This window comes from Cucurbita pepo, chromosome 13 (genome assembly GCF_057944985.1).
Source record: "Cucurbita pepo subsp. pepo isolate OVF chromosome 13, ASM5794498v1, whole genome shotgun sequence".
NCBI lineage: Eukaryota > Viridiplantae > Streptophyta > Magnoliopsida > Cucurbitales > Cucurbitaceae > Cucurbita > Cucurbita pepo.
This window is the reverse complement of record NC_141810.1, coordinates 11,788,963-11,814,193: the sequence shown is the minus strand read 5'-3', so window position 1 is coordinate 11,814,193 and position 25,231 is coordinate 11,788,963. Positions and strand designations below refer to the sequence as shown.

General features: G+C 33.7%; 2 protein-coding genes, 1 long non-coding RNA gene and 2 pseudogenes across 4 annotated transcripts; 3 read left to right on the top strand and 2 right to left on the bottom strand.

The window, feature by feature from the left end:
• Positions 1–1,268: 1,268 nt before the first annotated feature.
• Positions 1,269–4,075, bottom strand: LOC111809457 (glutamate decarboxylase). Its single transcript, XM_023695922.2, has 3 exons — positions 3,045–4,075; positions 2,916–2,968; positions 1,269–1,870 (listed from the first exon to the last, which is right to left on the bottom strand). Exons 1-3 carry the CDS (start codon positions 4,006–4,008, stop codon positions 1,388–1,390), a joined length of 1,500 nt encoding a protein of 499 aa, XP_023551690.2. The 5' UTR covers positions 4,009–4,075; the 3' UTR covers positions 1,269–1,387.
• Positions 4,076–11,103: 7,028 nt separating this feature from the next.
• Positions 11,104–13,333, top strand: LOC147789749 (glutamate decarboxylase 4 pseudogene; annotated as a pseudogene). The gene is made up of 2 exons (XR_015411518.1): positions 11,104–12,677; positions 12,886–13,333. The product of XR_015411518.1 is annotated as a glutamate decarboxylase 4 pseudogene (transcript).
• On the top strand, positions 12,135–13,251 carry LOC111808730 (glutamate decarboxylase 3 pseudogene; annotated as a pseudogene).
• Positions 13,334–15,658: 2,325 nt separating the features above from the next.
• Positions 15,659–16,846, top strand: LOC111809001 (uncharacterized). Its single transcript, XM_023695290.2, has 3 exons — positions 15,659–16,045; positions 16,139–16,225; positions 16,478–16,846. Exons 1-3 carry the CDS (start codon positions 15,739–15,741, stop codon positions 16,759–16,761), a joined length of 678 nt encoding a protein of 225 aa, XP_023551058.2. The 5' UTR covers positions 15,659–15,738; the 3' UTR covers positions 16,762–16,846.
• Positions 16,847–19,370: 2,524 nt separating this feature from the next.
• On the bottom strand, positions 19,371–23,060 carry LOC111808963 (uncharacterized). Its single transcript, XR_002817163.2, has 2 exons — positions 21,471–23,060; positions 19,371–21,374 (listed from the first exon to the last, which is right to left on the bottom strand). It is a non-coding gene; the product is annotated as an uncharacterized LOC111808963 (long non-coding RNA).
• Positions 23,061–25,231: the final 2,171 nt, after the last annotated feature.

The window sequence follows — 25,231 nt, the reverse complement described above, 5'->3', positions numbered from 1 at the left end:
ATGAAAATTAAACTAAAACTTAATTAGTTAAAATTATTTATTATTATTTATATAAAATTTTGATATTATTTAATATCTTATTTCTAAAGTTTCTTTTTTAAGACATGGTTGACCTTATACGTATGATATATATATTTGAATTTTGCGGCATATTGTTTTGGTTTGGAGCATAAGGTGAAATTGGAATAAAAAATTAGAAAAAAAAAAAAAAACCATTTTAATTCCGACCAACAGCTGGACTCTTTCATAATCATATTTTTTTAGTATGTTGCAAATATTTTGTGATCGAAATTTATTATTTTAATATTCGTAAATTTGACAACCTGTCCTTTCATATTCGAATAAAAGGAACGAATTAATGAATAAAGATAAAAGTTTACTAAATATATCTGGAAATGCTAAAAAAGTTAAAACCATTCGAATCTATCACAAGACACAATTCTATCACTGATCTATCATCATGTGTCACCATCACGATCATATACATGTAAGAAATGACTCTCAATGTGGGTTCATGTCACACAATCTTGATAGATCATTTCATATACATGTAAGTAATGACCTCGTCGAGTGATCTCATATCGTGTAGAGTATGACCCTGATAGACCACATCAAATACATGGAAGAAGACCCCGCCATAAATACTTAGGGCACAACTTTGTGGTTACCAACTCTAGTACATATATTGTAACAACTCAAGCCGAGCTAGTTGGTATTATCCAGTTAGGCTTCTTCTCAAAGTTTTTAAAACGTGTTTTCTAAGAGAGAGGTTTTCACACCCTTATAAAAAAATGTTTTGTTTCCCTCTCCAACCGAGGTAGGATCTGACAATCCACCTCATTTGGAACCCAACATCTTCGTTGGCACTCGTTTCTCGCTCTAATCAATGTGCGATCTCATAATCCACTCCGTTTAGGGCCCAGCATCCTCGTTAGCACTCGTTCCCCTCTCCAATCGATGTGGGATTTCGCAATACACCCCCTTTGTGGCCCAGCATCCTCGTTAGCACTCGTTCTCCTCTCCAATCAATGTGGGATGTCGCAATACACCCCCTTTGTGGCTCAACATCCTTGCTAGCTCTCGTCCCCTCTCTAGTGATGGTGCTCGATTCAATTCTAAGGAACTTCACCATTTTAAAGTACTCTTATCGGTCGTTATCGATCCTCGACAATCAATCAGTGATTAGTGCCAAAAAAAATTTATGCGCCAAAAAGTAGTACTTATGCTTGGAAAACTAATGAATAGAGCATACTAGAATTGAACGACGATGAGACTTTGACAGCATACAGTGTATATATTTCGCTATTGCTTTTTAATAGTAACGTATTACAATTTTTATGAGATAGTCACCGAACTCGTAGAATTATTTATGTTCGAAAAAAAAAAATCAGCAACAAGTGATTTTGGTAGCCTTTGTTATCATGTCGATCCAAGCATTCACAATTTCCATTTCTGTCTCCTCTGCTGTCTTCTTCACTGCGCTATCATTCGCTGCATCCTCGTCCTTCGCCAAGGCGATGGCTTTCGCAGCACTTTTGGGTGGAAGAGTATCAAGCTCCGCCAACACCTTAATGATATCAACCAAAAGCCGCTCTGCAAGGGCGCGAGAGAAATCTTCTCTAACCACAACACGAAGAACGGATACATGCTTGGCTCCCTTAGGCATTCGATAAGCCGGCACAATCCACCCGAACCGCCGCAACATCTCCGACACCTTGAACTCGTCGTGGGTACTTCGATCTTTGAGGGAAAATGCCACCACTGGCACGCCGATGTCCTTCGACACTATCGTGAATTGCCCCGTGTTTTGTAGTCCTTCCTTCAATGCCATGGCGTTGTCGCGACAGTTTTGCATCACCTTGCGGTATCCCTTGTTCATCATCATAAACGATAAGATATTATATAATAATTTGTTGAGGATGGTCGGGAGAAAATCCCACGTTAGCTAATGATTATGGACTTATAAATAAGAAATACATCTCTATTGCTACGAGTCCTTTCGGAGAAACAAAAAAGCAAAGCTACGAGAGCTTATACTCATAGTGGACAATATCATACCATTGTGAAGAGTCCTAACTCCAAACATGGTATCAGAGGCATATCCTTAACTTAGTCATGTCAATAGAATCTTCAAATGTCGAACAAAGAAGTTAGAACCTTCGAAAGTGTAGTCAAAAGTGACTAAGTGTTGAACAAAGGGTGTACTTTGTTTGAGGGCTCCACAAAAGAGTCGAGTCTCGATTAAAGGGAACAAAGAAGTTGGGACCCTCGACTTTGTTCAAGGACTCCACATTAAGAAGTTGAACCTCAATTAAGGGGAGGTTGTTCAAGGGCTCCATAGACTTCTTTAGAGGGAAATTGTAGTGTACTTTGTTCATTGGGAGGATAGCTGGGAGGGGATACACGTGGGCTAATTTAGAAAATTACCATGAGTTTATATATATATATATATAGTGCCAATCACTATTAATCCGTTAATAGTTAAGGGATCCTTCAAAATTATTAATATTTTCATAAAAAACTTTTTTCTTACAAAATTTAATCCTTTACCTCTTGATGAAAGATTCGAGAAAAAAATATAATTCAAAAAAAATCCGTTCGAAATTGTAAAAAGTAATCATGAAATTATAAAACATAATTTTATTAAATTGGAGCAATAGAATAAGGGATTTATGGATAAAAGTGGAATTTTTTCAAATAATAACTAAATCTTCAATTTTTTCATTGCATAAGGAGATGGAAGCAAAACAAAATAGTAAACAGTGTCTTTGGTTTACTAGAGACGTCACATGCGGAAACAAACAACTTTTCTTAATGATTATATTAAATAGAAATAAGAACTAAATAAATAATTAGAAAGATTGTTATAGTATCGTACCATTCTTAACATAATTTGTGCAAAAACTAAACCTTACCTCAAAACCGAGACGGATTAATTGATAATACTGAGCAATCACCTGGCTTGACCCTGAAAATGAATCGTTCATACGAAAATAATTGAATCAAGGGTATTATTAAAACCGAAAAAAGTGGAGGAATTTTACCTTTGGAGAAGTTGAGAGTGAAGGTAGACTGATCAGCTCCAAGATAATCAATATGAAAAATGAGTTGTTGAGGCAAGTCTTGTGTAGTTCTCCAAATGACCCACCCAATCCCAGCATACACAAGCCCATACTTATGCCCACTCACATTGATACTCTTCACCAAAGGAAGCCGGAAGTCCCATTCCAGCTCTGGATACAAAAACGGCGCTATGAACCCACCACTAGCCGCATCCACATGAATAGGCGTATCCCATCCACTTTCCTTATTCTTCTTCATCAACAAATCATTCAACGCCTTCACATCTTCAAATTCCCCATTATAAGTGGAACCAAAAATTGAAGCAACACAAATAGTGTTCTCATCCACCATCTCAACAGCCTCAAAAGGGTCCATAACATAATACCCTTCTCTAACTTTAACTTCCCTCAACTCCACTTCAAAATACCTACAAAATTTCTCCCAACAAACATGAAAATTAGCACCCGTCACAAGATTAGGCTTATCAAAAGCCTTCCCTTCCGCCTTCCGCTTACTCTGCCACTTCCTCTTGAAGGCAAGCCCTGCCAACATGATGGCTTCTGACGACCCCACCGTCCCAGCTCCCACCACTACATCGGAATCTCCCAATGGTGCGTTGAATAAATGGGCAATCATGTTGATACACCGATTTTGAATCTCGGTGGTAACAGGGTACTCGTCCATATTGACGTAGTTTTTATTGATCGAGTCCATGATTAGCTTGTCGCATTCGGGCTCCATCCATGTGGTGACGAAGGATGCCAAATTGAGACGTGGGTTGCCATCTAGCATGAGCTCGTCGTTGATGATCTGAGCTGCTGCCTCCTTGGACATGGAGTTTTCAGGCATTACAAATTTTGGGGTTGGGTTTTGAACATAGCGAGAAGCAAATGGTGAGGAATGTACTGACTCAGGGGATTTTGAACAAGGGTTAGACGACGCCATTGTTAAAATTAAGGGAAATTTGAAGCGTTTTTTGGTTAGATGTGTATGAATGGATTGAAGAGAAGGATGTGGAAGGTATTTATGGTAAGTTAATACGGAAATTGATTATTGAAACATACTTGAGTGCATCGTGTTCTATGTCTACTTCATTCCATAGTCCAATCACAAAATTGTTTTTTTGACCAAACTTTTTTTTTTAATTATTTTATTCTTTTGTTTTTAAATTCCCAAGCTTATCTAATTTGGTACTACTCATCTCATAATTCGACTAATTTAGATAAACTTATCCTACCCAACTCATAAAGGTTGAGTTGAGTTAATTTTTTTCGACTTTAATTGGGTTGAATTTTTAGAAATTAAAAAGTTTAAGTTGATTGGAAGCTTCATTTTTTTTTTATTGGGTTAATTATTGAACCAAGAGACATCAATCATACAATATATTTCACTGAATAAATGAAAAAAATATTGTTGAAATTATCAAAATATATTTCAATTCATGCCAAGTTGAAGAAGAATGAAGAATGAAGTTTTATGTCATACAATTTAGAGTTATTGAATTTCATTAATGTATTTTAAGACTTTTTATTTACTTTAGGTTACAATTACATAATGGTTAGTTATGGCCATTAAATACAATGTATGTTATATTTGTAAGTAGACTAGTAAAATATAGTAAAAGAAGTATTTGTGCTCTTCTTTAGTCAATGACTAAGTTTCTTTGCAATTCTATATAGTTTAGGTTGCATGTAAAATCATTCAAGCTCGACATGATCAATCTTGCTTGTGGAGTGATTCGAATCTCAATCAAGTGTTCTTGCTTAAGATATTTGATCAACAAGAATCATTCAAGCTAGACATGATCGATCTTACTTGTGGAGTGATTCAAATCTCAAACAATGTTCTTACCTTGAGATACTCGATCAACAAGGTAATCCGAATCTTACTCTCCTTAGAGTAATTGCAACATATCACTTACTCTACCTTGCTTTTAAAATTATTACAAATATAAAGAATATTTGACGTTTGTAACGGATGCTAGTGGTGTATTGTAACCTGTAAATATTTTATATTTGAGTTTTATAATATTTTAATTATTAGTGTAATATATATTTGAATTTTTTTAAATAATTAAAAAAAAAAACAATTGCAACTGCCTAACCCAATCGAAAAATAGAGGTAATTTATACCTAGTTTCTACTTTAGAGAAGGGTAATTTATTAATTTACATTTACGTCACCAACTCACATATCTTCGATGGTAATATTTTTTTTCTAATAAAAAATATATATATTTATTTTTTTAATAATTTTTTATAATTAAAACTTCCTAATTAATTTATTCATATTAATTAACAAAAAAAAATGCTATTTTAGTAAATATAAGATATATGATCCTTTTTGGATTGGTGACAGTAAACAACTTTAATTAGGTTTTGATTCGGATTTGAAACAGCTTCTAGAATCCATTTAATTATTATAAATATAATATTTTCCATTTCTAATTTGAAAGAGTAAAAAAAAAGTACCATAAATATATTTCTTTTGAACCAAAATATACATTTGATATTATTCCCCTTGAAAAAAAATTATTTTGATAATAACTACTAAATATTGGTTTAAAATATATATTTAAATTATTTTCTATAATCAACTGCTTAAAATCGTCCATCAAATTATTCTCCTACTTTTTAATATATTCTTGAAAATGATAGATGAAGTTTATCTAAAAAAACATAAGTAAATAAATAATAAAAATATATAGTAGATTTTTTTCCTCAAAAAATGTTTATGTTCGACAAATTATTTTATTAAGTTGAAATTAAACCTCTACCCGTTCCTTAATTTTTTTTTTAATTATAAATAAATTAATCAAAATTAAATATAAAAACTAAATAATCAATTACTCGGCTCTAAACGTCAATACCAAACGCCCTCAATTTATAATTCACCTTTTTGGGGAATTTTTATACAAAAATCACATGTTTAAACCCTTAATTTCCCATCGAAATATTCAAAACAAAAAGATTATTTATGGGTGTTTAGTCGAATTAAGCTAAATTATTCAAATAATTTAATGTTAGGATTGCACAACAATACATACACTCGATCGAGATGAATACAAAGAAGAGAGAAAATGCAAGGAGAATATTGGCTGAAGGTTTTATATTGACGACTACAAAGATGTACGAGAGAATACTAGAGAATATAGAAAGTATCGTTTCAAAAGTGAGGGTATATATATGGTTCACCTTACTATATATAGTTTTACCAGATATGATCACCAATTATATATAACTATCTACCATATATATAGCTTTTTACTATACATAGCTATTTACGAGAATTTACTTTATATGTCATTTATCATATATATATATATATATATATATATATATATATATATATATATATATATATATATATATAGTTTTACTATGTATAACGACTAAACTATAAATAAGCAGCAAGCTCCATAACCTAACAATTCTTCCACTTGGAAACTGATCTAGTGAACCAAGAATTTCATTCTCAGGCGACCATGAGCATCTTCCGTGCACCATACCCATTGAGGCTTTGCACAACCTTGTCAACATGTTTGCTGGATTCTTTGCACCTCTATCTTCTCAAAACACATCACCATCTTCCACTAACCTGCAAGTGAAATGGTATCGCCTTCCGTGTCTTATCTTTAAATGATAGACCGGGTTCTTCACTAACTGTATGACACTCTAACTATCTCTATAAAGAATCTTTTTATGTTGTTTCTTGCCCAATTCTTCCAAATAGTTAGTCATCCATATCCTCTCCTTTCCAACTTCAGCTATTGCCACGTACTTAGCCTCAGTACAACGCATTTTTTGAAGCCTAGACATTCTATCATCCATGGCTTGCTCCCACTTGGTTGTATCTCCAACTGTAGGGCCTCATCAAAGGGCTCTGGTTTCTTTCATCAGCAATAGATAGTGTAATGAAGATACATACTATCTGGTACTCTGATAGTATTGGATGATCTTCTCAACACCGGTTCAGGTGTCACTTGCTCTACCGCTGGTTCCTCTGCAACAATCTCAGGAGTTTCTTAAGTATCTGTTACAACATCACTAGGTGAGTTTCCCTGCAACTCAAGCTCAACTCCCACTTGCTTCGTTGTCTTGGAACCTTGCTCCACATTTGTATGGATCATTTTCAACCGCACTTTCTTCAATTCTCTGGCAGTCCTTGTGAAGCTAACTCGTTTCTGCTTGCTCATAACGCAGTTCTCACAACGACCCACATCAACAGATTTCAGACCTTCTAAAACTCCTTTAGCAGCCAGCTTCTTCATTCCTTTCACGCTCATATGTCCAAGTCTATTGTGCCATAGACTTGAATTTGAAGCACTCTCAGCAAGAGTAGCCATGTTCATACACCCTGCAGTGGTGTATAAAGTTTCAAATTTTATGCCACGTGCTACCACCATAGCACCCTTCATAATCTTCTACGAACTCTTCCCTAACTCTACTGCATAACCTGTGCTGTCCAACTGACCAATAAAGACCAGGTTCTTCCTGAGACTAGGAATATATCTGACATCATTTGATGTCCACTGATTTCCTACCGGAGTTTTTATGCAGACATCTTCTTTTCCTTTAATCTCCAAATCTTTGTTGTCGGCAAGATACAACTTCTCGAAATTTTCAGACTTAAAATTCCGGAACAACTCTTTATTTGGAGACGAATGAAAAGATGCACCTGAATCCAAAATCCAGGATTCAATCAAACTGTCCACGCTAAGGATTAGAGCATCCCCAATCTAGGATTCAATTGATGATGTTGAACGCCACGTTTCTAGATAGCATCAACCGAATCAACCCTAACGCTTTTCGATCCTTGAGCTTCCACTAATCTATGGTCATGGTATCCGGCTTCACCCCCAACAGGGGTTCGAAAGATCTTTCTAGTACATATAATCTTCAATCTGCATCTTCCAGAAACCGAACTCGGATCCATCGAACTTCTCAATTCCAATCTTTAAGATTTCCATCTTCACAGATCGTGGTAAATTTCGTCAAGACTCTGATATCAGTTGTTAGGATCGCACAACAACGCACACACTCGATCTAGATGAACATAAAGAACAGGATAGAAAAAATGAAAGGAAAATATTGACTAAAGATTTTGTATTGATGACTATAGATATGTACAGTAACCGAGAATATAGAAAGTACCTTTTTTTTTTTTTCAAAGCTCTGCGTCCTAAGGGGATATATATATGGTTCAGGTTACTATATATAGTTTTCCCAGATATAACCATCTACTATATATAACTATCCATCATATATAGTTTTACCCGGATATAGCTTTTTACTCTAATGGCTATTTATTTTATATGTCATCTACGATATATATAATTTTATGTATAACAGTTCATCAAACTATAAATAAGCACCAGACTCTATAACCTAACCTTTATAACTAATTTGATTTCATTCACAAATAAGAATATGCTTAAATTTTAGGGTTTTTTTATTTATTTAGCAATCAAAAATGTAAAATAAACTCGTGAATGATTAGCCATGACCCAAGGAACCATCATCCTAAACTAAATTACATAACCTCAACTACATGTTTAAGCTAAAGCTAAGGCTTGGCAAAATAATGAAATTAGGTTGGTGCCCGATGTTGTTTCTTTTTTTAACTTTTTCTTTCGGTCTTCCTCTCAAGGTTTTAAAACGCATCTGCTAATAGGGAGAGGTTTTCACACAATACGTCATTCCCCTCTCCAACCGATGTGGGATCTCACAATCCACCCTCGTTCAGGGCTCAACGTCCTTATTGGCACATTGCTCAGTGTCCACCCCTTTCGGGACCCAGCATCCTTTTTGGCACACTGTTCGGTGTTCACCTTCCTTTGGAGCTTAGCGCCCTCGTTGACACACCAAGCTAGACAAGAAGAAGTCCGAAAGGGAAAGCTCAAAAACGATAATATATATTAATGGTGGGTATCAAATACAAAGGAAAACTAAGTTTGATTTGAAAAAAAAAAAAAAAAAAAAACATTTCTTAGGTCAAAATTTGAATTCATAAGCATTTGAGTTCATTCTGATTCTGATGCGGTTAACCACTTGGTCTGTTCCACGCTTAGGGATTAAAAGATTCATTTGAAATGTTTACTGAATTTGGGCATTGTTCTTCCTTTTATCGTAGCCATTTTTCTTTTGGTTTATACCCATCTCGGAACGACTACAAAAGTCGTATATGACCATTGAACCCAAAAGCTTAAACGGACTAAAACTTTAAATTTAATTATATTAATATTTCAACACTCCTGTATAGAGTTTCTTTGATACCATGTTAAATCAACCATCTAACTTAAAAATTTAAGCTAATGAATTATGATTGAGTTCGAAGGTAACTACAAATGTATCTCATTTCAAGAATGAATTTATATAAATATCAACTTCATCAATAATTCAACTACTGGATCGAGCAACGACCGATGGCAATATGGTAATGAGTCTTATCAAACAATCTAAGAAGCTCGAGTTATGAGTAGTTGCATAGTCGATTGCTGCTACAAATCAGAGCTTATGTAGAAAATATTTTTCATAAAACTTTTGAAAAAATATATATGCATATATTAATTATATATTTAGAAGGGACATGGTATTAACGAACAAATATATCGACTATATTATCAGCAAATAAGTACACGTATCGAGTCTATATAAATCTATAATGAGTGGAATACATATCTCATATTTTGAATTATATCATACTTTTAGTGTATGCATAATTAAATTATATCGATAAAAAAATGATTTGTTTATTTAGTTAGATTTAACTAATATTTTAAATATCTTAAAGTTTTATTAGTTATAAAAGTTGATGACATCCCTCAAAATCATACTTCATAGTAATAAATAAATTAAATAAAGTATAAAGATTTAAACATTTAATATAAAAAAAAAATAGATATCAATTATTTAATTTGAATTTGGATCACGTTGATATTTTTCATTATTTAAATGATGATATTAGTTGAAAAAGTAAAGAAAAAGATGCGGGCAGGCGGGCAGAGCATAAAGGAATCTCAAATTAGGACGCGGCGAATCTAATTCGGTTAATTATTTTAGAAAAAAATAATTTTGAATTGTTATTATTCAGATCTTCCCTTTAACTTTAACTTTAACTTTACTTGTGGTAAGGAATATTTACCTATTTAAATTTAAATTATAAAATTTTGGATATGAATTTCATAAACTTACCTTCAATTTTTATGTTTTTTTTAAAACCCTATCCATTGTCTCTCAACTATTTATGCAAAACAAAATTATATATATATATATATATATATATATATATGTATATATATATAAGGCAGTGGCAACAGCTATGCTCACAGCTATGAACCATGGACGCACATGAAGAGGGAGAAATATAAAAAGAATAAACCAAATAAAAAATAAGCGTATCAACTTTTACGGTAACTTTTAAATTTTATACTAAAAAAGCTAAAACAAAAAGACTTGTTTTGAGTTTTTTGAAAAGACTTCGTACTAATGGAGATATATTTTTGGCTTATAAATTTATGATCATTCTCTAAATTATTTTATATGGGGCTCCTCCCAGCCATCTCCTACACATCCTACACATTTGTTAGTTAGAATAGGATGAGATTAATGTTTTGTTTTAAAAATTATATATATATATGAAAAGTGAGAATTGATGGGTCTGAATAAAACTTGGACCAGAAAAGCTTTGAAGTCTTTTTTTTTTTTTTTTTTTTTTTTTTTTTTAATTAGGATCCGAAGGAGCATGCTCCAAGAAAACTGGAAGTCTTCCAGCTGTAGGTCAATCTGGGGGACTTTTTGAAGTCAGAATTTTCAATTTGTTATAATCTCAAACTTAGCTTATTTTAGTAATCTATTTTCATTTTATTTGATAAAAAAAAAATAATAAAATGGTGTGATATGAGGAAATTAAAACCAATACATATTTTTATAATTAAATCTTCTCCATCGGAAGAATGCCAGAACTCGATGCTCCACAGTTTTTGTACTATAAATACCGTCCTCTGTTTTCATCTTCTCCATCGATTTCAAACCAAAACCCCAAGTTTTGTGTTTGAAATCGATACTCAAAATGGTGATGTCCAAAACATTCTCTGAATCTGATGTTTCCATACATTCCACATTCGCCTCCCGCTATGTCCGGGACTCTGCTCCTCGGTTCACCATCCCCCAAAGCTCCATGTCCAAGGAGGCCGCCTTTCAGATCATCAACGACGAGCTCATGCTGGATGGCAACCCACGTCTCAATTTGGCATCCTTCGTCACCACGTGGATGGAGCCCGAATGCGACAAGCTCATCATGGACTCCATCAATAAAAACTACGTCAACATGGACGAGTACCCTGTTACCACCGAGATTCAAAATCGGTGTATCAACATGATCGCCCATTTATTCAACGCACCATTGGGAGATTCCGATGTAGCGGTGGGAGCTGGGACAGTGGGGTCGTCAGAGGCCATCATGTTGGCAGGGCTTGCCTTCAAGAGGAAGTGGCAGAGCAAGCGGAAGGGTGAAGGGAGCCTTATGACAAGCCTAACAAGATTTGCCGGAAGAACTGATTTTCCACATCGATTACCTTGGAGCTGATCAGCCCACCTTCACTCTCAATTTCTCCAAGGGTAACATCGATTACCTTGGAGCTGATCAGCCCACCTTAACACTCTTCGACTCCACCCTTTTGGCCTCCAAATCATCCTTCACAGGCCCACTCTTCGCCACACTCTATACATGCAACCTCACCTTCTCTAACACAATTGGTTTCCCCTAGCCTATTTCATTTTCTTCCTGAGATCCTTCATCGTTCACAAAAACCCTAACCTCAGGATCCTCATCAGCATTTTCATTGGAAATATATGGAATCTCAACAACTCCATCGACCTTCTGCAGACATTTACCTTTAGAATTCGCGGGCCGCACTGGTCTCTTCAACAACCAAGTCGCCATTGGTTTTCTCGCCAAAATCGACTCTTTCGCCCACAGTGGCAACTCTTCTGGCTTCAACACTATCTCCGTCCCTTGCTCTGGGAGGAGGTGGTGGCTCCCTCTCTGTCCATTGGAACTTCACCACCTACTATGGCGCCGACAACTTCTCCACCGGCTCCGCCTACTGCTTCGTCGTCGGCCTCCACTCCTGGCAATGGTGGTGCTGTGAACAGAATCGTTGTCTCTAGATCTATCATTCATTTATTCCTGATGATCTCTTTATTTGTCAGTTAAAATATACTCTAGATATTCTTACTCGTGTTCATTTGCTCGATAGCAAACTAGTCCACAAGGCGCTCCTCTCTACCCCTCTCTTTGTTTCTTCGTCTAAAATACACCCCAGAGTTCTCATTCTCAGTTTCTGCCATGTTCTTCCTCTCTTGCTCTGCTTGCCACCATGTCCATCCTTCCTTCTTCATAGCCACCATCGAACCCTCCCTCTTTGTCTCTTTCCATTTTCTCATAATAGAGTCATCACCCTAATTCTGAAGTCTTTACCTTACATCTCAATTCATTATCGTTTCTCAACATCTGACTGCTGATGGTTCTCTTCTACTCTCTATCGACCTCTCTTTGAATCTTTCGGATCCAAGTTTCACGTTCGTTCAAATCTATATTTAGCCTTCAATTAAGGTTTACATTCCTATCACATTTGATCTTTTATTATAGATAAATATCTTAGTATCCCTTTATTTCTCTTACTTTTATTGTTCTTTCCATTTTCTTTATAATTTATGTGATGATTATAAATAGAGAATTCCATACTAAGGAATAGTTTTAGCAAATATTTTTGGAGATATGAAGCGATAATACTATTGTAATGGGTATATATAATTCATAGGGATACCGCAATGTGATGCAAAATTGTCACGACAATGCAATGGTGTTGAAGGAAGGGTTGGAGAACACAGGGAGATTCAGCATAGCATCGAAGGACATGGGAGTCCCCGTGGTGGCGTTCAGTCTCAAAGACAGAAGTCGCCACGACGAATTCGAGGTGTCAAAAATGTTACGACGGTTCGGGTGGATGGTGCCGGTGTATCCAATGCCAGAGGGGGCCAAGCATGTGTCAGTTCTTCGTGTGGTGATTAGAGAAGATTTCTCTCGCACCCTTGCGGGGCGTCTTGTGCAGGACATCGTAAAGGTTCTGGGAGAGCTCGATAGTCTTCACCAAATAAAAACGGTTGGGTTTAGTTATTTGAATTAGATTTGATTGAGTTATTTGAATTAGATTTGATTTAGTCCTACGATATTTTAATCCATGCATTCTGTAACCCTATATGAGAGCCAATTTCATTCTTCAATAGAACCGTGAGATTTCTCCCCCATTCTTTTGGTATTTCCAGTTTTCTGTCCATTTTGAACGTGCGTGCATTGCACGTTTGATGGGATTATAACTTAAATTTTTACTCTTCCACATATTATATATTGTCCTCTTTCACCTTTCGAGCGCTTTCAGACTTACTCTCAAGGTTTTTAAAACGTGTCTGCTATGTAAAGGTTTCCCTCTTCAATTGAAGTGCGATCTCACAATCCACCCCTTTAGGGCTCGGTGTCTGGCTCTGATACCATTTGTAACAATCCAACCTCACCGCTAGAAGATATTGTTCTCTTTGAGCTTTCCCTTTCGAGCTTTCTCTCAGATTTTTAAAACATGTCTGCTTGAGTTGAATTTGTAACTTAAAAGTTCCCCTCTCAAACCAGGTAGAATCTCATAAAATTGTTTAATCTAACCTAAAATTTCAAATTGGTTGGAATATTGATTCGAATAACCCGAATAAGTTTACAATTCAATTCAACCATCTTCTCATTGAATTGAGTTATCAAGTTGTTTATATTTTCTTCTAAATTATTTTAAAAAATCATACTTATCTATAATATATGTTATATTAATAAATGAAATTCATAAAACTTAACTACCAAATATATAAACGTACCAAACTACTGTGAAAAAAATGAGATTAAAACATTTTTAAAATCAGTAGAAATCAAATACAAATTAAAAAAAATAAACAATTTAAGTTTTAATAAAAATTTTAAATGATACATTATTGAACATAATTTACCTATTAAAATGTTATATCTTCAACTAAAAATAATTTAGTTAGTAAATTACTCTCTTTTGTAATTTGTAAATCACTCATTAACTAAATTGAACTTAAATAAAAGTTAAAAGACAATATCATAACTATTTTTTTAAAAAATTATGATTATTAATGCAAAATAACAGTGAGGTAATGAATTATAATTGCAAAAAATGTACGTTCTTAATAATTGATTTACTTAATCTAATATATTATTAACTATTTAATTTTGTTAAATCTAAAGTTTTTAGTAATCATCAAGTTAAATCAAACAAATTTTCAATAATTATTATCCTCGAGTATGTTTTTATTTGTCCTTTTTTTTTAAATAATAACTATTCATCTCGTGAATATTGAGAATGTGACCAAAATTACACGTTTGTTACATCAAAATAACAATATCATATTATTGTAGAATATTTTAAAATTGTTATCATTATCCAGCATTTATCGTCCCAATATTTTTTAACAGAAAAAAAAAAAATATATATATATATATATATATATATAATTTTTTTTTTTTTATAAAAAGAATATTAGCGTAAATGATGCAAATTATTTATTTATTTATTGGTTAAGAAATGATTATTCCAGCTGTACATGGGTCTGGGATTTCAAAAAGCTTGTGATTGGAGTCCTTTTTCTAAAAAAATATGTTATTATTATTATTTTAATATTTAATTTTGGAGGTTGTGGGCCAGGCCAGAAAGCCCATTATGGGATTAGGCAGTCTCCCCACCGTGTGATTGATCCATGAAGGGCACAAAACACCACAAATCCCATGCCTCCTCTGCCGTCTGATTCTGCATCATTCATTCATTCAATCAATCAATCAATCAATTAATGTTCTCCCGAAATACAATGCTCTTTTTTGTCCTCAAATCAAACACAAATTATTCTCCACCGTTCAAACTCCCCCCATCATCATCATCATCATCACCAACAAAAACAAAATATAAATTAAATATATAATATTTTATTGGGTCCCACAAACAACCATCCATATGCAAAATCTTCTTCCTCCATTCCCACCCCTCGTGGACCCCACACACACATGTCACACCACACCACACCATGGGCCCCACTCAAAACACACACAACACACACACACAACAACGTTACAATACATAATACCCATTTGATGACATAACAAACAACAAAATTCAAACTTTGGTGCTTCCTCATTTATAGCATTCTAAGTATGTTCATTAATTAAACCTATGTTTTCTTTTTCTTTTTTTAATTTTGTATTATTGGGTCGGGTAAGTTTTGTCTTTGAATGTGTAAGATCTCATATTAGTAGATGCGTTTTAAAACTGTGACATCGATGACAATATGTAATGGATCAAAGCAAACGGGGGTATTCGAGGAAAAAGAAAAAGGTGAAATTTGAACGAGGCTTTAAATTACTTTACATGCAACAAACCAAACATAAAATCATCACATTTGCAATTATTTAGTCTCCCACAAATTTTGGTTTCAAATTTAAAGAACCATCCTCACTTTTTTTTTTTTTTTTTCTTCTTTCTTGCCGTTGACCGACCACTTCTTTTGAATAATTTATAAAGACCCATTTTTTAAAAACCCAAATCAGTTTTAGTAATTACAAAATGAGTGGTGGTAGTGAACTTCACTCTCTATCTCTCTTCAATTCCTCGCCCTTGGGTTTTGCAGTTATGGATGCCACCGCCGCCGCCGCCGCCGCCCTGGACTCATCTTTCATGCCGGCGATTTCCACCGGATATTTGGAAGATGCGTTGGTTGACTACAATTCCAAACGACGGCGTTTGGGTCATCATCTTGTTGAATTCGAATTCCCACAGAGGTACTGGAGTTCATTTTGCACATGGGGTGGAGATGCCCTTGCGAGTTTCGATTGGAACAACAACCAAATTGATGATATGAATAATTTTACAGGTGGGTTTTTCTTTTTTTTAAACAATTCAATTTATAATTAAACAATTGAATTGGAACTGAATTGGGGTTTTGGTGTTCATTGGTTGAAAGCAGAGGAAGGAATAAGCACTTCGCCCAAAAACAGAGTCCTCAAAACGCCGCCGGAAATGGAACCATTTTCCACTCCAAATTCCTCCGCAGGTCTTTACCTTTTCCTTTCGAACTTTCTAAAACACGTCTAATAGAGACAGATTTACAGACCCTTAATTAGTTTTCCTCAAAAAACGATGAGATTTACAGACCCTTAATTAGTTTTCCTCCAAAAACGATGTGGGATCTCACAATTTACCATTTCCGGACCTAGAGTCCTTGCCAACACTCTGGGATCTTACAAGAATTTGAAAGTTATTGGGTGTTTTGAGTTAATTTGGGGGTATTGTTGAAATTGAGCAGGGAGTGGAAGTGAAAGGAAGAAGAGGAAGAAGAGGAAGGTGGTGTATCCATTTGCATTAGTGAAGCCAGGAGGAGTAGAAGGGGATATAACCTTAAACGACATAAACAAGAAGATGTTAATGCCTCCGACACGGGCGGTCCGACACCCGGTAGGGGATTTTGCGTGCCGGCCGTACGTAACGGCGGAGGGACGGGGTCTATCCGGCAAAGCGGTGGTGGCGTTGACGAAAATCCATACTCAAGGAAGGAGAGGGAGCATCACCATTATCAGAACAAAGGGTTAACAATGGATTGAATATCATTACTTTTGGTTGAATTGTACAGAGACAAAGAAGAGAGAGTTTCGTTAATGAAGAGACTTTTTGCTCATTCCCAAACCCATAAAGAAAAAGTGTCTTTTTTAGGAATTTATATTTTTACGCCTTAGTTCTGTTTGATGATAAGGTAACAAGTTAAAGTTGACAATATCTACTAGTATTGTTACAAATGGTATCAGAGTCAGACTCACGAATCAATTTTACAACATGAAACTCATAACCCACTCCCCATTATATTATTGCACAATAAAAACACTGATTATCAAATTAAATTCTGTTTTATATAAATATATGTGTAAAATAATTGGATTGGTGTTCTTGAAACGTGAAAACCCATTTATTTGAAAAGCTTGGGGACAATATCCAACACATGGGCCCTTCCCCTCTGCTCCACTCTATGAAGTTGCTGCAAATTCCTTTGCTTTGACTTGACCTAACCTAATGGCATCGAGTTCGAGATACATAAAATTATGATATCTTGTAAGAATAACAACTACCAACGTTAAAACTTAATATAAGATGAAATTTATGTACACAATATAGTATTGAAAAAGAATGTTCGTATTCAACCATAAATATATGAATTTCATAATAATTCATACACGATTTCGAGATATAAACTTGTTCTATATCAATGATCTCAATTTTGATTTATTTATTTATTTATTTTGATACTTTCTAACAAAATTTCAAATTTTCAAAATTCATAAAACATATTTTTCTTTTTGAAATTTGGATATGAATAATTTAAATGGTGAAAGAAAGAAACAAACACAATTTTCAAAAACTAAATAGTTAGGAAAGAAATAAGATAAAGCTTTTAATCTTAATCTTGTCTTTTTATTGAATATAATAAATATTTGGATTAAAGTGACAAATCTTTAAATTTTTAATATTTAAAAAATGTAAATTAATGGACTAAAAAAAATATAATCTAAATCAACCAATATAATTTGGATGGAATAATTTGAATTCCAAATATTTCTATAAGCCTCATGATTGTTATATATTTGAAAACCGGATTCTGTTGTGTCACATGCCAACCATTAATTTCTTTTTTTTCATTAATTTAATTCAGCAGCCAAAAAAAAATTATTTACAAAAATAAAGGAAATCCTAGATATGCGTGAGAGAATGTCGGCTTCTTTTGCTTTATTTATTTTTTATTTTTTTAAGGTTGAAAATTTTAATCGTAAAAAAAAAAAAAAAAAAAAAAAAGTTATGAATGACGTCATATAGGTATCTATGACGTTGGATAACACTATGAGAATGGACGACATTAGCGGATATGATGGGCCAAGGCCTTGTTAGCTTGGGCCCAACCCAACAATGAGTGCGTTTAGCCTTGACTTACAAATATGGGCTTTAATGGCCCAAAAATCAACTCATTAAGGTTTGATGGGTGATTCCATGTATAAACTTAGGACTACCTTCAAGCTTTTTTATTGGGATTTATGTTAATTATTCGATTGCAATTTCATAGTACAAAATTTTCAAAATTATTAGTTTTATTTTGAAGAATATATTATGACAAACTGTTTAAGTAATAATTTAAAGGATTTTTGTAATTTATGTTTAGAGCTCATAATTAATTATTTGATTTTTATAATAACTGCCATTCAATGAAAAATCTAAAGTTATTGACGTAATCTTAGACAGTATATTTAAGAAATAGCTTAAGGGTCTATTGTATATGCATAAAAGGATGTGATATAATTTACTAGGTAATTATTACCTGTGGAGATACGTGAATAGGTATCCTATATAATTAATTTGTATAAGATTGTACCATGAAATATTTAATTAATATTTATAAATTCATTAATCGAGAAAATTAATGTTTCACTAATTATATGCGACTCAGTGTGTCATGAACTCTTACATGTGAGAGTTTTTTTTTTTTTTTTCTTCGAAATTTGCTGATTAAGTCTACCATTTGAAGGAGTTGACCAAATAAGGAGCTAAAACATAATTTCACGAGATAGAATTCGCTCACTTTTATATAGAGGTAAGTAGATGAGTAGTTACTTGAAGTGTTAATTTCGAGACTTGAACAATGAGATCTTTTACTCTTGCTAGTTCGAGAATGACTTAGTTTATGATTGGATCATAAACCAACCTTGACTTTGTGGATGAAATTTTAAATAAATATTAAAAAAAATTGAAGGGACAAATAAAATAAATATATAATTGTTTAGAACAAAATAATATATATTGTTAAAAGCAAGAGGGGAATCTCTTGGACTTTGTTGACCGAAGTGATGGAGTTAATTGCAAATGAAGTTTGAATGGTTCAAACATCATCGAACATACGAGTGAGTTTAAGTTGACTGACCATTTTAAATTAAATTTGATTTCATTTTTACTTTGAAATTTATTCTAAAAATAACACTTTTAAATTTTATAATTGTCAAAATATATATATCTATATATATATGCACTCCCCAGAATTTCGACCCATCGAAGTTATCTGGAGTGACTCAACCGACAATGCAATGCATGAAAGTAGAAGAAAGCAAGGTACAAAAAAAATTAAGTATAAAATTTCCTCGCGAGTTTCAAACCGTTCAAGTAAGAAAAGGAAAACAAAGTATATAATGGAGAAAAGGGATTAGGGTACATGATGTAATGAATGTCAACTACACAAAAATAAACTAGACAGACGCTCCGAGTCGACATTTCCTCTGTGACTTTCAAACTCCCGAACACCCCATCATCACAAAGTATAAATTCACGGACGTGAAAAAAAAGAGGGAAACGGAGTGAGTATAAAAATATACTCAGTAAGCAATCTACTTGTAGACTTTTAATCGCCTCCAAATTTAGGAGAGAATAACCAACTATGCTCTAGACCCTAGAGACTCAGTACTCTCAATACACAATTCAGGGTGGAAGGACTCAACCTTTGAAGCGGTATGCAGCGTTTGAGGATGAGGTGCTCCTTCGTAACTACATGTACCCCTCGTACAACCCAACAAGAATTAGTCACTGCATGGTCAACATCCTTCTATAGGACGGACTCATCATGCAGGCAACCTTAACTCGCCCGCGTGATCAACATCTTACCATAAGACGGATCCCCATGCAGAGTAGTCGATCTACCACTGAGTAACACTTCTCTAACAGGTGTAGTCGATCTACCACTGAGTAACACTTCCCTAACAGGTGTAGTTGATCTACCACTGAGTAACACTTTCCTAACAGGTGTCTCACCAAGCTCAATAGTACCACACCAGAGTAGGAAGGGAAGAGTAACACCTCCCTAACTGGCGTCTCACCTAGCTCAACAGTACCACACTAGAGTAGGAAGGGAAGTGGAGTATACCCGAACGCTATACCAACTACTGTCGACTAAGAGGTCATCTCTCTACCCCCTCGGGGTCCTAACGTGGTTCTCTATGTCTCAAGGGTAGTTTAGACTATTGAGTTAGGGTCTAGCTTCGAAATTCACTCATTCAAGACTTCCAAGTCCATAACAGTCTAGGGTTAAACGGTCTCTCCCTCTATGCATCCCTCACGACACCACTGACCATAACATCAGGAGGGTCCCCTATCTAACCCTTCTCAATCCCTGCAAGAGTACAACCTAGGCATGACACAACACTACAATTTATCATTCATATCATATGTTCACACAATCATTCAACATGAGTTTATGTATGGTTAACAATGCATACAGTCATACAAACTCAACGGGGCGATAACATCCATCAACACCCAGAGTGCAGATACACAATTTCCCCTGTCCGCCAACATATTATGAACAAATAAAAACAGTAATAAGATAGCTCAGCAAGCATACAAACATCAGGTTTGAAATCTCATTAGGGCAGCAAGTCCAACAGATATATATTAAATTTCGTAAGTACAGAAGATTATCAAATCTAGCCACCTAGGAGTAATTTGCTCTACCATGCATGCAAAACCAAGTGCACCCTACAAGTATTACTTCCTAATTCCGTGTGGTTACTTACAAGTGTCGCGTGCCTTCCTAAGCTTGATTTACAGTCATACGAAGTTCGAAAATTATGAATTTTCTATGCAATGACCTAGTTCACAGTAAAGTAGGATTAGCACTAGAATCGGGACGAAAAATGGGTGAAAACAGGGCACTCACGCGCCTGCACACGCTTGCAGGGGAACTCCCACGCGCCGGCACACTCCCCTACGCGCGGGCTTCATGCGCAGGGCGTAGGCGCGATCGCAGACAACGCGCGAGCTAGACTTACCCATAGAATTTTTTAGGCATGACACGTATCGTACAAGGGCTGGCGGTTGGTTTCAAGTTGGACCACAGGTCGTTGGTTTGCTTCACAGAGCACGGTTTGGGTTCTATATCAACCTATTTATTTTGGATTTTCCTATTTTCCAATTCGTAACTCGAATTAAATCGATTCCTTCACGAGAATTCAAGATCTAAAGTCCACCTATCCAAATATATTTTTATTGCATTTTTTTATATTCACAACGCTTAATAAATGAAGTCGAAAATCGAGAAAAATTCAATTTCTTACCGAAGTTGGACGATTCTCGATTTTGTTTTCCGACGCGATTCCTTCGAAAACTTCAAGACTCCTCACCTAAGGTATTACAACTAGATTATTATTAAGATCTAAGTCATCTAAAACTCCCGAATCTATGGTGAAATCTCGAAACAAAAGAAGCCGCGGACTTACCTCGCGTTCTTGCCGGAAACGAACGATCCAACGTTCAGACCACCCCTCTTGATACTCTGAGTAGCTCTAGTAGGAGATCTAAGATTGAGAGTTCTCCAGTTCGGGTTTGGGTGTTTCTCCCTCTTTCTTCTTCTTCTTAAAAACCTTAACTCCTCCTTTCTCTTTCTCTCTTTTTTTGTCTTCTCTTTTTCTTTTCTTGCAAGTTCGTTTGGACCCCAAGGTGGTGTGTGGGGGGCAAAATTACCTTTTTGCCCCCAGTTGACTTTGACCCAAATTTCTATTAACTTACCATTTGAAAAAAAAAAATTTGTTAAGTTCCTTATACATTTCGAACATTTCTTTCTTGTGCACCGATTTGAAAATCACACTCTAAGACCTCTTGTACAATCTAGAAATTCACAATAATTAAAAAGGTGTTAGTTAGAGTGCAAATTGTACCTGTTGAGCTGGGGACGTTACAATATATGCGGGGATGAAAATGAATATAAGAGGTGATATATAAAAATTAAATAAAGATTGGAGGAGAGAGGTTAGTAAGAAAGCAAGTTGTGAGTCAAACATGTATTAGTCTCCAATTCCATCACGTTTACTCCCTTTGATTTCCCTCTTATTTTCTCGGGAATTCTTCACATTTTCCCGGAATCTTTTTTTATTTTTATTTTAAGGATTTGGATTAAAAGGGAAAAAATAACTAAATTTGTAATAATGTGAAGGCCACATGTAGATAAGTTCAAATAATTTTCTTAATTTTTTTTTTTCTAGTTTACAACAAAAGAAGTAAATAATGTGAATTGAAAAATTATGAAATTAGGATGAATTTAAGAAGCAGAGAAGCGCCAAGAACAACAACAACAACAACCTCGTCTCCTTTCTCAATTCTCGTCAATCCGCTTCAAAATCCAACGCAGAGACGAAGATTTTTTTGTGGCACTTCCTTTTAAAAATTTTAATTTCGAGGAAAAACGCGGGAAGAGGAGGAGAATTGCGGCGGCGGTGGTGGTGGAGGTGGTGGAGGTGGTGGAGGAGCTTTCGGATTGGCGGCGGAGCAGATGCAGAACAAGAAGAGCTTTTTAAGAACACGGCGGAGAACTGCGCCACGTTTCGGGATCAAGCGAGGAGTAGTGACAGCGACGGCGGTGGCGGTGGCCATTTGGAGGGTGTTTTTTTTTTTTTTTTTTTTTGTAAAATGAACGGCTTGTTTACTGCAGTTGAGAAGACAGGGGAAGGTATGAGGAAGGTGGGTGGGTTCAATGTGCGGTTTAACTAGTTAGGTATATATAGAACCGACGTTGGACCTCAAAACGGTGTCGTTCAGGGAGAAACCATTAACCAAGCGCGTTACTGACGCGTTTCGGGAGCACTTTTTTTTTTGTTGCAAGGACTTGTTCTGCAATCTCAACACTGGCCGCCACTCGACCGGGTCTATTTTCTGTCTTTCCTTTTCCCCATTTTACCCCTACACCCTACACCCTACACCCTACACACTACAGCCTACACGCCTTTTCCTTATTATCACACCATCCTTTATATTTAATGTTAATTTTTATAATATGCCTCAAGAAATTTAGTATAAATAAAGGAGTGGTGCCATTTTAGTCTCTTAAATTATTTTTTTTTTAATTATTATTTTACTTTCCACGTGTGTGTGTGAGACAATCTTAGTTATAGTCGTCTACGTTCAAAAATCGATCACAAAATCAAGACAGGATAATCACATTTGACCTTGACATACCTCTGTTAAATAACACAACTCTTTACAATGGTATGATATTATCCACTTTGAGCATAACTCTCATGACTTTGCTTTAGGATTCTCAAAAGGTCCCCTGTAGATGAAGATGGAGAGAGTATTATTTATTTATAAATTTATGATCATTCCCTAAAATGATGTGAGACTTTCATCCTACAACAACCTCAACAGTAAATTTTTAGTTTATAAAAATGGAATAACTTATAAATTTGTCTAATCTCGTGTCCTTTCTAAATTTGTCTGATCTCAGTTACTAATTTCATCTGTTTTTTTTTTTAATAAAAAAAACTTAAAGAAAATAATTTATCATCCACGCAAGAAAACTGTAAGCAGGTACCAGTTTATTTAAAAAATAAAAAAATAAAAATAAATAGAGAAAAAGCCAAAAGTGGGTTCTGCTATAAGGATCTTCAAAGTACCTTTTTATAATGATATTGACAAATAATAGTATGTCGTAATTGTCATTTTTTAAATCAATTAATAGATTTTGAGATTTAAAATTTGGGCTCTATTATATATAGCTATATGATTTTCAAATATGGATAATCTTTTTTATTTTTAATATTTATATTTGTTACTATGATTTGTACCTTATTAAAAAAAACCTCTTGAATTCTTAATGAAGTTTCAAAAATAAAAATTGCTTTTTAAAAACTTTTAAAAAATTTTAAAATTTAATATGAGTAAGATAACAAAATGTGTATGGACTTAATTTTAAAAATAAAAAATAAAATAATTATCAAGGAGTATTAATTATTTAAATTTTGTATTTATTATTCCCATACCACTTACATGTAACGAAAAAAAAAGAATTAATTACCTATTTGTTGCCCGGGTTTAATTAGAAAACGCCATAACATAATTAATTACTTTAATATTTTTAAATTAAATTCTATTTTCATATTTTCTAAACCTAAATTTCAACATTTTAAACTTATTTTCTTAAATTTTCAAATATGGATCCATTTAAAATGTCTGATAACAAAATGCTTGTAAAAAAAAAAAAACGGTTGATATTGCATGAAAATATTATAGAAATTTTTTATAAATAAATAATATTTATATTTGGTTATACCCAAAAAAAAAAAAAAAAAAAAAATACAACGTTAATTAATTTATTTTTATTAAGTCATCTGTTGCTGATGATTTTTTTTGTTAAATAATATTAGTAAAATAATTTTAATTTATTTTCATTCCTTATTAAATATATTAGGAATAATATAAGTTTATTAAACAATAATCTTAAATTTAATAAAATTATATAAACTTTTACTATAAATATTAGTACAATAATCAAATTGAAATTAAATATCATTTATTAAATAAGACAAAATGAACATTTATACTATATAATAAATATTATAAAGCCAGGCACAAAACTCAATAACATGCCAACTCAAAATAAGAATATTGCATCACTTAATAAAAAAAATGGCAGATTCACAAAAATATATTTTTATTAATAAATATATGATTATTATTTGTTATAAAAGGATGCCTAATTTTAATTAATTATAGTTTAGTATTATATATATAAAGAAGTATATTTTAATAAAAAGAAAATAAAGTAAGAAAAATAGAAGAAAATATGATAGGTTATTAACAAATATTGGGAAAATGTTTTAAAATTATGTTATGTTATAATGAATGATCTAATCCCAATTAATCCCAAAAAAACAATTATTTCATTATAAATAAATCAATAAATAAATAGTTATAATTATTTAAAAAATAAAAATTTATACTTAATTAAAGTGATCTTGATCCTAATTAATTAACTAAATATCAGATATTGGTAGTTAATTGATTAATATTTTCAGTAAATATTATTGATTTATTAAATTAAAGAAATAGTTATATTAATTCTGTTAAATTAACTTGGCATTAATTAATTAATTAACTATACTCAAAATAGAATTATGTATAAATTAATTTGAATTGAACCACTTATTAAAAAAAGATAAAAAAAAAAAAAAAGGAAAATAATAAATCCAAAAAATGTGGGTTTTTT

Excerpts from the sequence above, each read along its gene's own strand:
- LOC111809457 (XM_023695922.2), bottom strand. The coding sequence starts at position 4,008 with ATGGCGTCGTCTAACCCTTGTTCAAAATCCCCTGAGTCAGTACATTCC. Across the intron at positions 2,969-3,044 it reads CACTCTCAACTTCTCCAAAG|GGTCAAGCCAGGTGATTGCT; the intron begins GTAAAATTCCTC and ends ATTCATTTTCAG. Across the intron at positions 1,871-2,915 it reads TAATCCGTCTCGGTTTTGAG|GGATACCGCAAGGTGATGCA; the intron begins GTAAGGTTTAGT and ends ATGATGAACAAG.
- LOC111809001 (XM_023695290.2), top strand. The coding sequence starts at position 15,739 with ATGAGTGGTGGTAGTGAACTTCACTCTCTATCTCTCTTCAATTCCTCG. Across the intron at positions 16,046-16,138 it reads TGATATGAATAATTTTACAG|AGGAAGGAATAAGCACTTCG; the intron begins GTGGGTTTTTCT and ends GGTTGAAAGCAG. Across the intron at positions 16,226-16,477 it reads CACTCCAAATTCCTCCGCAG|GGAGTGGAAGTGAAAGGAAG; the intron begins GTCTTTACCTTT and ends GAAATTGAGCAG.